The following is a 12,133-nucleotide window of genomic DNA, read 5'->3' as shown; positions in this document are numbered from 1 at the left end:
TGATACGCACGCCATGATTTTCATCACCCAAGAGCGTCTGAAACCAAGCTTCTCCAAAACTGCTTCTAAGTACCTCCACTCAACGCGATCATACGCCTTCATCATGTCTAGTTTTAACGCGCAGTGTGAATTCTTCTTACTTCTTGAGCGTTTCATAAAATGTAAACACTCATAAGCTGCTATGATATTGTCGGTGATCAATCGCCCCGGTACGAACGCTGATTGCTCATGTGAAATAATCTCTGGTAAAATCCTCTTCAACCGATTGGACTGAACTTTTGATATGATTTTGAAAATCACATTGCACATGCTAATCGGTCGAAACTATGATAAGGTGGTTGGATTCAATACCTTAGGGATCATAACGATAAACGTCCTGTTAACCACCTCCGGAGACTCTTCCCCATTAAGCACTCTTAGTACTACCTTGGTTACTTCCTCCCCACAAACACCCCAATTTTTCTGAAAGAAATGCGCTGGGAAGCCATCAGGGCCCGGTGCTTTGGTTGGGAACATTTGGAAAAGGGCTTCCTTGACTTCCGAATCTTTGTATGGAGCGCATAGCATATCATTCATCTCCTCATCCACCTTTCTGGGTATGTGTGACAACACCTCCTCCATGCCTACAGTGCCCTCTGAAGCATATAATTTTTTATAAAAATCTCTTACCATACCTCTGATCTCCTCCTCATCAGAGCAAACTGTACCATCTTCCCTTGTTAGCTGAGATATACGGTTTCTCCTCTTTCTCATTGTTGCTTTCTGGTGAAAAAATTGTGTATTACTGTCACCCTCAGCGAGCCATTGGATACGGGAACGTTGCCTCCACATGATTTCTTCCCGGAAGTTCAGCTCCACTATCCTTTCATGCACTTTAATCTCCTCATGTGATGGTCCATTTCTCGAAGAATCAGCTCTCAGCTCAGCTAACCGCCGCTTCAGAGTTCTAAGTTCAGCTCGAACATACCCAAAGGTTTTGGATCCCCATCTTGCCAGGGAATCAGCAAGCTGTTCCAACTTCGATTTTAGTTCCTAAAGTGTCTCTCCTTTTTCTGCTGACCACAAGCAATCAATCAGAGGAAAAAAATCATCGTGGGTCTCCCACATGCGCTCATAACGGAAAGGTTTTTTTATTGCAATGCGGTTGTTTGCATCATCAAGATCATTACCTAAAACAATCGGAGAGTGATCCGACTTTGCTGCTTGAAGATGACGAAGAGTTGCAAAGGGGAACATGGCACTCCAGTCTGGCGATGCAAGTGCCCTGTCAAGGCGTACACGATAGAATTGTCCCCCATGAACCTTCTTTTCGAATGTCCAGTCAAGCCCCACATAGCCAATATCAGCCAGACCCCATACATCCACCGCCTCTCTAAATCCCTCCATTTGAGCACTGTCCCGCTCGTTCGGCCCCAATTGTTCTTCTCCTCAAAATTTCATTGAAATCCCCGATACATAACCATGGAAGGGTTGATTCACCTCGCAGTCTAGCCATAGTGTTCCAAGTATTTTGCCTAAGTGATCTGTTGGCCTCTCCATAGAAACACGTCAGCCTCCAATCTTCCTTTCCCGGTTCGGCTACCCAAGCATCAATATAATACCTTGAGAAGTTCTTGACTCTAAAGTCCAAACCATGCCTCCAGAAAACACCCAAGCCTCCACTCCTCCCGCTACTAGCCACCGCAAAACCACCTTCAAAACCTAACATCGCCGTCAGGCCTTCCACACGCTGTTTTGATAACTGTGTTTCCACAATACAAAGCACCGACGGCGCACACTCCTGTATGAGCTCCCGGAGCTCATGAACTGTCGCGGGGTCGCCAATCCCACGACAGTTCCAGCACAAGGTTCTCATTGGGTTTGGCGGCCATCCACGTGGGATGCCGCCTCAGTTATAGGATCCACTTCACCATCAGCTCCATCATCTCCCTGCCTACACCTCTTTACAATAGGTTGCTTGCCAGGGGTCCCTGCATTTGCGTCATTCGCTGCTGGAGCTGCCTCAATCTAAAGAATTTTTCCAGCAACAGTGCCTGGCATAATAGGAACTGCATCAGCCCCGTTTGCATTGACCATGCCATCCGGGCCAACCAGCCTTTTCCTTGCTCCACGCTGTCCCGGGTCAGTACCATATCTAACATCTTGAGTACTATACTCCATTTCAGTGGCCTCATTTGTATCACTTTTGGTGCTGCCACGAGCCATGCTCCCTCGACCCCAACCTCCTCTCCCTCCTGACACACTTCCTCCCCTATCTCCCCCACCTCTGCCTCCTCCTCTCCCCCCATTCTGTTTTGGCAAAGTATTTTCAAAGTTCCACAGAAGCCAGTCTCCCCATTCACAAGCAGTAGGATCGTGAACGCCATCCCCGCACTCCTCCACTTGGTGCCCCATCAGGCCACAAAAGTAGCAAAAGTCGGGAAGCTTTTCATAGTAAACTGGGTACTTTTTCCTCTCCTTCAAGGTTATGGGCACAAACCTGACCAGAGGCACATGAACATCAAGAAACACTCTGGCCCTAAGAAATTTAGAGGTGTTGATGAAGCCTTCATTCACTACCACCGTTATTGGCGGTTCTCCCACCTTGCGGGCTACCTTCTCTGCTAGCTCTTTCTTCCGCATCAAACCCTCCGGCACCCCTTCAATTCTTGCCCAAACTGGGATCTTATCCAGCTTGTAGTCATTAACATTGCTAAACCCGTCATATTCCTGGATCACAACAGCCGCGTTCCTAAACAACCAGGGGCCACCGTCCATCACCCTCTTCCAATCCCCCAAATAACTGAATTGTGCAATGAACAGGTTGAGACCCTTTGGTTTGAAGATAGCTTGTTGGGCCGACGACCATGCCGTGCGCATCGCGTTGTACAGAGCTGAATGGCTGAACTGACGAGTTGTATGAACTCTGAATATCGCCAGCCACCTAATGTCCTTAACTAGATCTTCAAATTCAGCATTGAAATCGAGTTCAACTTCCTCCTCTCCACGCAGGTGCAGACCTTCAAATCTATCCTCAAGACTTGCGGGAGGTCCCCAAGCATGGTACTCCCCCTCTGCTCCCTCCCGCCCCTGGCTTCCACCTCCACTCCCCGCGGCCCCCTTCTTACCACCGTCTCCCAGGTGGTTCTCCTCTTCGACCACAGGGCCAGACTGCGCCGCCATCCTCTCCTTGTCTTCCTTCGCACCCCCACTTCCTCCCCCTGTCGCCGGTGGTTCCGCCATACGAGCTCACCCCGCGCCTCCTTGGGCCCTCGAAGACTCCCGCTCTACCGGGGAGAGCCGACAGAACGCAGGAAATGGTGGACTCCGGCGAACTAATCGCCGGAGGAAACGGTGGACTCCGCCGCCACCGCCGCCCGCTAGGTCGTGGACGCCGACGGAAAACAGAGTCGGGGAGGACACGTTGTCGCACCTTAGCCCACGAGGCCTGACAATCCACTTGTGGACTCATATCTTTCAGCCCAGCCCAGCCCAGCCCAGCCTAGCCCGTTTGAAGGGTTTCGCACAGGCAGACTGAGGCCCACGACCGTTCACCCACGGCTGGACCTCGACGCTCTGGTTTAGTTTAGTACCACCTCGCCGAGCGAGGGGAGGAGGAGAAGGGGAGCCGCCTATATAAGGAGCTCTAGGTGCAACGTTGCAACATACTTACCTGAACGGGGTCGACGGCCGATCAAGAAGGGCCGTGGCCTAGATCAATGGCTCACATTGCACTTGGTGAGTGCGTTGGTCTACCATCTCCCTAAATGGGAGAGTGGACGTCGTAATTTATGGTAGAGGGGGCGAACGGTAGAGGGGGGTACGCGTTCGTGCGGCCCCTGCCAATTCTTAAAATTAAAATTTTAATGAATTTTGATCTACTTGCTATTGCCAAATCCTCTTTGTAATCCTGGTTTTTCATCTGCGCTTCAGTTACGGTCACGTCCAGACTCTGTTTTTACTTCAGGAAAATGTGACTCTCTGTGTGAGTAATGAAATTTGTTGGGATATCTAGGCGGGCCCTTCTAGCATCTTTCTGGGCATTGGAACTCAGAAACCCACAAAATTCACAGCAAATTAGACGAACTTATACATGATTGAGAGGAAAATATGTGAACGAGCGAACAAACTGTTGGCTGGGCTCGTAGGGAGGATTCGGCCAGGATCACGCCACCGCTATCTCTTGATCCCTCCCAGGTAATTGACCCCCTCAACGTAAATTTTGCGACAAGGGCACCCAGACCTGGACGCTCCCTGAAGTCTGTCTGGCACTTGTTCTGTTCGTGTCCTGAGGGATAGAATGCATGCCTGGCCTGGCTGGCGTAGGCCTGTGATTAGCCTGGTAAAGTTGAATAAAAAAATTAAAAAAAAGATGCATAGCTCAGGCAGCGGGATTAGCCTGGCCCAGGCGTCCTGTTTCTTTCGCCTGGACCGTGCCGCACCATGCCTGGCTCTTACTTAAGATTTTTTTAATCGCTAAATGACACAGAAGCACTGCAGCACGGCTAGCCTGCCGCACCATGCCTGGCTCTTACTTAAGATTTTTTTTAATCGCTAAATGACACAGAAGCACTGCAGCACGGCTAGCCTGCCGCACCATGCCTGGATGAACCAAACGCATCGATGCCAGGGGGCAGGCGCGGGAAAAGGTGACCTCACCAGGCCGACGCCAGGCACTGAAATTTTCCAGGCAAGGAGCCCAGGGTGCGAACCAAACACGCTCTAGTACCAGGATCAGGTAAGGATAATAGGGTTCCGAAGTTTCACTCGATGCATTCACCATAATGTGGCACTTAACATGATGTGGCATTACAATTATTTTGGTAATCGAGAGGCATGGCGATGCGGCAGTGCCCTATGGATCCATCATGAATCACTTGGCGCTAAGAACTTCGATCTCGAATATCAGCACGGAGTTTGGTTGAATTCCCCAGGCTGGAAAGCCACCAGTTCCATAAGCGTAGTCTGGGGTGCACTGCAACACAAACACTAGAATATCAGACCCATAGGCATAATCTGCGGTGCACTGCACCTGATTCATTTGGCAAACAATTTCTTAGGCATGCATATGATATGGCACTGGAAAGGCTCATTAATCCAAATTCAGCTGTTTTAGACACACTTCTGCCATCGCAAGATGCATTTGAAAAATCCAATGCAATGGAAATTGACTAGTAATTAAGTGCCAAATGAATCAATGAAGAAATTGCCACACACAAGCAAGCATGCAAACACATCAAACTGATTGCACATGTCCCAAGAAACATACCGTAAGACGGGCGACTTCACCCAATTGCATGCCCATAACTCCCTCATCCCATCCTGTAAGCAAGGAAGTAGTTACTGTTACGTTAATTCCGAAAGTTCACTTGCACAATCTACATGTGTGGCATTATACTGGACAAGTCATCAAAATGTAGGCTCTACTTTATAAGTAAATAGTGAAAACATGACTTGGTGGTCTTATGATGTTAGCAGCATGAATCAAGACTTTATAGGAGAACTTCAACAAGAGAAAATATAACGAGGGTACGAAGTAAATAACATAGACAGATAATGCAAACAGTGCATGTTTGCAGCTATATCATGATTTTCAGTAGATACTCCATTGGTCTCAAGTCCGCAACACAAATCAAAGAGCATTGAGCTTGTGTTTTGACGCATCAACAGCAATCCAAACTAATTTTAAGGGAGATTACCTTTGATCACTGAACCCAGACCAATGTTGAAAGAGAATGGCTGCTGCCCAGGGTCCTTGGTACTGAAAAACGAACATAACACCATCAGATAAATTTCCAAAATGAGAAATTTTTTCTGCAAAGTTGCATCCGAGAGATATGGTTTGCAAGGCATAGTAGCACAATCCTTCCCGGTGAAAGATTTTAGACACAAAACACGGAAACATAAATGCTGCGTTTGTTCACAACGTTCACAGCGCTGGCGCAAAGCCATGGCCTGCGAATCACGAAAAACAAAGAAAACTAGCCATGATTTACCTCCAAAACTTCTTAGACAGATCACCATCCTTCCCTGCATGAGCAACATGGCAAGAAAACAAAAGTTAGCCAGCCCTTAAACAGCACAGAACATGAAGTACAAAATCTACTAGAAATGGTAGCCAGAACTGGGTAAAGGTACACTGGCACCACTAACTGAATCTAGACTGACAGCTACAGAACCAAGATTTCACATCTAGTCAAAGCCAACGCCTAATCGACACCAGGGTTAGTAGATCTGGAAGCATCGAGCGCTAAACCCTAAGTTCGTCTCGACGGATCCAGGGGAAAGAAAGAAGAAGTAGAGGAGGGGTTCGGGGGGTGAAGGAGGAGGGAAGGGGCGTACCGTAGCCGGTGCAGTGGACGGTGACCTTCTGGCCCTTGACGGGCTTGGGGCCGGTGCCGGCTTTCAGGATCTCCTTCTCGAATCCCATCTTCCCGTCCTCCGCGTCTCCTCTCCAAAGTTCGGCGGCGGCGCAGCGTTGGCGTGGTGGCTTCTGATCGGTGGTGGTGCGGGTGCGAGTGTGACCTAATTTCATCAGGATATTCTTATCACCTTTCCCTCAAAAAATAAAAAGGATATTCTTATCACCTCACGTTGCAACGTGCACACGGCTTTTCCCCCAAGAGTTTCCCCTGTATCCTTTCTCGTCAAAGAAAGAAAAAACCCTTGTACATATGTTTTTTTTATAAAGAGAGCTGGTTCTTCGAAAAAAAATTAAACAAATCATCCCACTTTATTACGGATGAGGATCCCCTGACGTTGGCTAACCTGCCATTGAGACACTGACACATGGTCCCACCAAGCATGGGGCCCACTTGTCAGCGACCCAAAGACAGGGAAAGGCATGGTTAGCTACATCAAAGGATCCATGTCCCTTTATTACGGTGTTACAAGAGTTACATCGCTCCGGTTTCATTTAAAAGAAGCCACAAGGTCTTACAAGAACTCGAAACATATACTTGTACATATGAGTCCCCATAAAAAAGTAATTTTGTAGAAAAAACATATGTTTACCCTAAACTAGATGATTGTCCGTGAGCACAATTTTTTATACGTGATCACTGTCATGTATCCATTTCATTGTGTATGCTATTACGTACCAAAAATGAATTTTAGATGACTGAAAAAAAAGGATTTTAGCTATAAATTGAATGGGTAATTATTGAATACCAAAGAAAGTATGATTTATTTGCTAATTCAATAAGACGCGGGGCAATTGCAACGTGAGGTGACAAGCCTATTTTTAAGAGATCTATTCTAGACTCGACATAGTCCGTGGATATTGAACTGTGTTATACAATTTCAAATAGTTTTCTTGCACATTAAAAAAATGGTATGCGTTGTAGTAGAATAGACGTTTTATGGTTTAGGTTGTCTATAATCGACATAATACCAAACGCAACTTAAAACATAAATTAGCTCATTTGTGTGTTAAAAATGTAAATTACCAAATGGAAGACGACTAACGATGATAGTCAAGAATTAGAAGCCATGTCAAACATACACCTCAATCAACATTGTATCTCTATAATATGAGCGTATGGTGTGCTGGTTTTACATTTAGATCATTGTTGAACTGTGTTGCACTAAGCTTAGTTTACAAAATATTGTTGAAATTTAGCATGAAAAAGTTGTTGTTATGTTTGGAAAACCAAAGCACAATATAGCTAACCGGAAAATACAGCGAACTAAAAACACTAAGAACATCGCTTCAACGAGATAGTACATCTATTCCATTTTAATTGAATGAATGCATCTGCAATTTGTTAAATTGTCTTGTGCTAAAAAAGTTGTTGCCAAACCGGCGGGTCACATACTACTATGCTGCCATTGCAGCGCCGCCGGCTGCACCGGCGCGAGTCGCCGCCGGCCGGCCACGCAGCGTCCAGCTCCCGCCGAGGACGCGGCGACGGCGCCAGATCCTGCCGCGCCGCCGGCGGACACCTTGCCGCCCAGCAGCAGCAGCTCTGCCCCCCATCTCAAGCAGGAATGCAGGTGGCACGGATAAGAGGAAGATACGGGGAGAACGAGTGGAAGCAACGAAGGAGACCGGTGGCCTGGTGGGTGGGGACGGAACGGACTGGGGAGGAACAAGATAAACCTCTAAACCACGGGGAAAAACATGCATATGCACGTGCAGTGGCCAAACCAGATCAGATCGGACAAGGGAACCAGGGATTCTTGCAACTTGCAAGCCCTGCATACCAATCTTTTGTACAAAACCATGTGCCCCATGGCACCGTGTTTTAGCTGATAATATACAGCAATGATCAATTTACAAAACAGCGTGCACGCTGTGCAGACTTATTTCCACGGATCCCACAACCAATTTGGCAATTTCCATGCACAGAATGTACAGAGCAGTTCTTCGGCCTCATCCAACCAAGCACTAACAAACAACATGAATGATAACATAAGCCATGCATAGTATTGGAAGCATGCAGTGGCTTTGCACAGGAGTACACACAACACAGTAGCAACCTCAAAAAACATGGTGTGGAAAGCAATAACGAATGTTTGTTGGGTGGAGGATGGGTCAGGTGCCCTTGATCACGACGACGGGGCAGCCGACGCTGTTGATGCAGTAGTTGCTCACACTACCCAAGAACATCCTGTTCAATCAAAGGAATCAGCTTAGCTTGTGTCTTTCATACACGAAAGGTGATGCCTATTAGACAAGCAGGCAGGCAATTGTCCTAGAAACTGCATGATCAAAATGCATCAATACTGTAGTAGATTACAAGATGAACTCCCCGCAAAAAAAAAGGTTCGTTAGATGAACCGATCTAGAAGGATACTACAGTACTACTAACATGGCTGCACTAAAGAATGTGAAGATGCAGTTCCAGATAAGTAGGATTTGAATCATTTGCCATCAGACCCATTATCAATTTCGGCTGTAAAAGTAGAACCGTGAGAGATTTCCATGAAGCAATGCAAGTTGGTTGCAGTAGCTACTAAGACAGACTGAACAGTTCTATCTGCGGCATTCAGTTCTATATATGGAAAGAAAAATGCATGTCAAGGCACAAACAAGTGAAAGAAACGCGTTACCGATCAAGAGAAATTGTCTATACAGTCTCATGTCTGCGGGAGTAGATGTAACATATGCTTTACACTGTATCAGATTCATACGCAAAATGATGTTCATACAATAGCACAATTTTCTGATAACCCAGTTTTGCCCAAATACTATAGCATTGCAGTGAACACAAGTGATATCTTCAGTCGAATTTGGATTTTGGAACAAACGAATTTCACCACAGGTGTTGTACTGGCAAGAAAACTGAATTCAGAAACCACAATTTACTTTGCAGTTCGTATTTGGTCACACGCAGCAAGCCAGCGTCAGAACAATTAGAAATTCAGCTAACCAAAGCACAGGAAACGGTGCTAGTATTTCAGTTACCTCTTGACAGGCCCAAAAGCACGGCACCCCATGACGAGCAGATCGGCCTTGAGCTCGGCCGCCACCTCGCAGATCTTCTCCTTGGGATCCCCCACCACCACCTGCGTCTTCACCTCCACCTTCAACGGACCAAGAATCCGACCCAATTTAAGCACGAATTAAGCACGAGCGGCCGGGGGAAGGGTAGAATTCAGCAATCGGCACAGAGACGCCTCGTTTAATCGTCCCCTTACATTCTTATCGGAGCAAATCTTGAGCGCGTGCTGCAGGATGGCATCCGTGATCCGCCGCTGGTGCGACTCGATGGCCTGCGTGAACGCCGGCACCTCCGCCACACCTGAGCAACGACGGCCGCGACCCACCGAAGAAGCAGTCAGCAGGATAGCGGACAAGAGGTAGGTAGAAAGCGCGCGAGATGGGAAGTGCGAGGCTGCTTACTGGGGCCGCCGAAGGGGATGGGGCCGGGGTTGAGCCCCGCGGCGATGCCGGGCGGCGGCTGGACGTGGAGCACGACGAGCGCGCCGTCGGGGCGGAGGCGCAGGCTGTCGAGCGCCCAGCGCAGCGCCTTCATGCTCTCCTCGCTGCCGTCGACCGCCACCACCACGCTGGACAGGCTGGCGGTGGCCATGGCTGCCTGCCCCTTCGCTCGGCCTGGGCGACTCCTCGATCGGGTCAATTGAGAAGCGTAGAGTGCGAGAGCTGGCTGATTGCGTGCTGCCTCCTCCCTTCTTGCCCCTTCTTGTGTTTCTTCACGGGATTAAAGAAGCCTTCGCGGCGCCAGCTTCGGCTGTAGAGGGCGACACTTGCCTAGTAGTAATGGTGACAGTCTGGCGGCGAGCCGCATCCGGTATGCGTTTCGAGAGGTTTCAGCCGCGGTTCTGCAAGTTTGGAGAAAAAGTCATGTTCTTTTTTATGGATGGAAGAAGAGATGGTTTTGTTTGGTCCTGTTGAGTATATTGTGTACGGGTATATTTTGTATTGAATTCATCTCCTGTTTCCTCTGTATAGTCGAGGTTGCGGCCCCCTCTGTACTTATATATACGTGCCTAGTGCACCGATTAATGCATTGCGATTGCACAAACCATATTTGTCCTTCTGCATGGTATCTATCGCAATACGGTCATGAACCCTAGCCGCCCCCGTCGCCGCCGCGCCTCCAAACGCCGCCGCCGCTTCACCCCGCTGCCGCCACCAGCCACCACCGTTCCCTTGGTCGTCGCCGCCGCCGCCACTGTTCCCTCGGTCGCCGTCGCCGCCGGTCGTCACTGCCGCCTCCCACCACCTTTGCACCGTCCGCCGCCGCGGCGGCTTCTTCAGCCGCCGCTGCCGCTGATCGCCCCACTTCTGCCCACTCCTCCACCCCGCGCCGCACCACCCTTCTTCTCCCCACCCCACGCCACACCTCCCAACCCGCGCCGCACCCCCTCCTCCTACCGCGCCGAACCCTAGCCGCACCTCCACCCCGCGCCGCACCCCAAAACCTAGCCGCGCATCCACCTCTCCATCGCGCCACGAGTTCCTCCTCCTCCACCGTCTCCAACCCCTTCGTCGGTCCCGATGTCACCCTCGTCCGCGACCTCAACATCCACAAGCGTGCCCCGGTGCAGCTTGATCAATCCACCGCCTCCTACTCCGCTTGGAAGCGGTATTTCTCGTTGGTGTTTCGCGAGTACCTCCTTCACGGCCACGTCGACGGCACCGTGGACTCAAGCCTCATGATTCATGACGAGGAGTGGATGATCCTCGACGCCACCATCATCTGTTGGTTCTACCTCACCATCTCCAGTGACCTCTTCCACATCGTGGTGGATGATGACGACGACGCCTATGCCGTCTGGATCAAGCTCAATGGCCTCTTCACCAACAACAAACTGTATCGCAAGGTCCTTCTCCACGACAAGTTTTACGGGTGCCAGCAGCTTGACTCGTCCATCGACGATTTTTGCATGTGCCTCAAAAAGCTTGCCGATGAGCTCCGTGATCTTGGGGAGACGGTTGGCGACGAGCTCCTCATCAGCACCCTCACCACCGGCCTCAACGAGGATTTTGGGAATGCCGCCTCCAACCTCACCCTTATCTCGGAGCCTACCTTCGTTAAGGTGGTGGCGTACCTCAAGCTGGAGGAGCACCGGATGAGGATGGCGTGGACTCAGACAACCCACACCGCCCTCGTTGCCGGCACACACGGGGGCCAGGCCATGCCACCGTCGCGCCCCGCGCCGGCCCAACCGCCGGCGCTTGGCTTCCCGCCCGCCCCGGTTGCCCCCTTCCCGCCGCCCCAGCCAGCTGCCAATGGGGGAGGGCATCGAGGCGGCGCCGCGGAGGCCGCAAGCAGCAGCAGGGGGCGCGGGCGCTCAAGGAGGAGCAGCCTGCCCTCTGCAGCAGCAGCACTCGCCGGCTCCGTGGTACGCCGGCCAAAACCAATGGACCGGTGTCGTGCACGCCTACTCCACGCCGGTTCCGCATGCCCCTGCCCCGAGTATTCTCGGCGCCCGGCCACCGTCTCACCAGGCGTTCTACGCCGCGCCACAGTGATAACCCACAAGTATAGGGGATCGCAACAATTTTCGAGGGTAGAGTATTCAACCCAAATTTATAGATTCGACACAAGGGGAGCCAGAGAATATTTGAAGGTATTAGCAGCTGAGTTGTCAATTCAACCACACCTGGAAATTAATTATCTGCAACAAAGTGATCAGTAGCACGGTAATATGATAGTTTTGATAGTAGCGACAGCAGCAATAG

The 12,133-nt window shown here is 49.9% G+C and overlaps 2 protein-coding genes and 1 pseudogene across 2 annotated transcripts; 1 reads left to right on the top strand and 2 right to left on the bottom strand.

The window, feature by feature from the left end:
- The first annotated feature begins 3,644 nt into the window (after positions 1-3,644).
- On the top strand, positions 3,645-3,821 carry LOC123140207 (uncharacterized; annotated as a pseudogene).
- Positions 3,822-4,718: 897 nt separating this feature from the next.
- LOC123138306 (peptidyl-prolyl cis-trans isomerase FKBP12) lies at positions 4,719-6,525 on the bottom strand. Its single transcript, XM_044558256.1, has 5 exons — positions 6,322-6,525; positions 5,976-6,009; positions 5,679-5,740; positions 5,249-5,301; positions 4,719-4,954 (listed from the first exon to the last, which is right to left on the bottom strand). The coding sequence occupies exons 1-5, from the start codon at positions 6,512-6,514 to the stop codon at positions 4,853-4,855; spliced, it is 444 nt and encodes a 147-aa protein (XP_044414191.1). The 5' UTR covers positions 6,515-6,525; the 3' UTR covers positions 4,719-4,852.
- Positions 6,526-8,137: 1,612 nt separating this feature from the next.
- LOC123138305 (universal stress protein PHOS34) lies at positions 8,138-10,218 on the bottom strand. Its single transcript, XM_044558255.1, has 4 exons — positions 9,827-10,218; positions 9,622-9,725; positions 9,389-9,507; positions 8,138-8,591 (listed from the first exon to the last, which is right to left on the bottom strand). The coding sequence occupies exons 1-4, from the start codon at positions 10,014-10,016 to the stop codon at positions 8,516-8,518; spliced, it is 489 nt and encodes a 162-aa protein (XP_044414190.1). The 5' UTR covers positions 10,017-10,218; the 3' UTR covers positions 8,138-8,515.
- Positions 10,219-12,133: the final 1,915 nt, after the last annotated feature.

Source organism: Triticum aestivum, chromosome 6B (assembly GCF_018294505.1).
Source record: "Triticum aestivum cultivar Chinese Spring chromosome 6B, IWGSC CS RefSeq v2.1, whole genome shotgun sequence".
NCBI lineage: Eukaryota > Viridiplantae > Streptophyta > Magnoliopsida > Poales > Poaceae > Triticum > Triticum aestivum.
This window is presented reverse-complemented; position numbering and strand designations above follow the sequence as displayed.

Excerpts from the sequence above, each read along its gene's own strand:
- LOC123138306 (XM_044558256.1), bottom strand. The coding sequence starts at position 6,514 with ATGAAATTAGGTCACACTCGCACCCGCACCACCACCGATCAGAAGCCA. Across the intron at positions 5,741-5,975 it reads CTGTCTAAGAAGTTTTGGAG|TACCAAGGACCCTGGGCAGC; the intron begins GTAAATCATGGC and ends TTCGTTTTTCAG. Across the intron at positions 5,302-5,678 it reads TCTGGGTTCAGTGATCAAAG|GATGGGATGAGGGAGTTATG; the intron begins GTAATCTCCCTT and ends CCTTGCTTACAG.
- LOC123138305 (XM_044558255.1), bottom strand. The coding sequence starts at position 10,016 with ATGGCCACCGCCAGCCTGTCCAGCGTGGTGGTGGCGGTCGACGGCAGC. Across the intron at positions 9,726-9,826 it reads CATCCCCTTCGGCGGCCCCA|GTGTGGCGGAGGTGCCGGCG; the intron begins GTAAGCAGCCTC and ends GTCGTTGCTCAG. Across the intron at positions 9,508-9,621 it reads AGATTTGCTCCGATAAGAAT|GTGGAGGTGAAGACGCAGGT; the intron begins GTAAGGGGACGA and ends GGTCCGTTGAAG.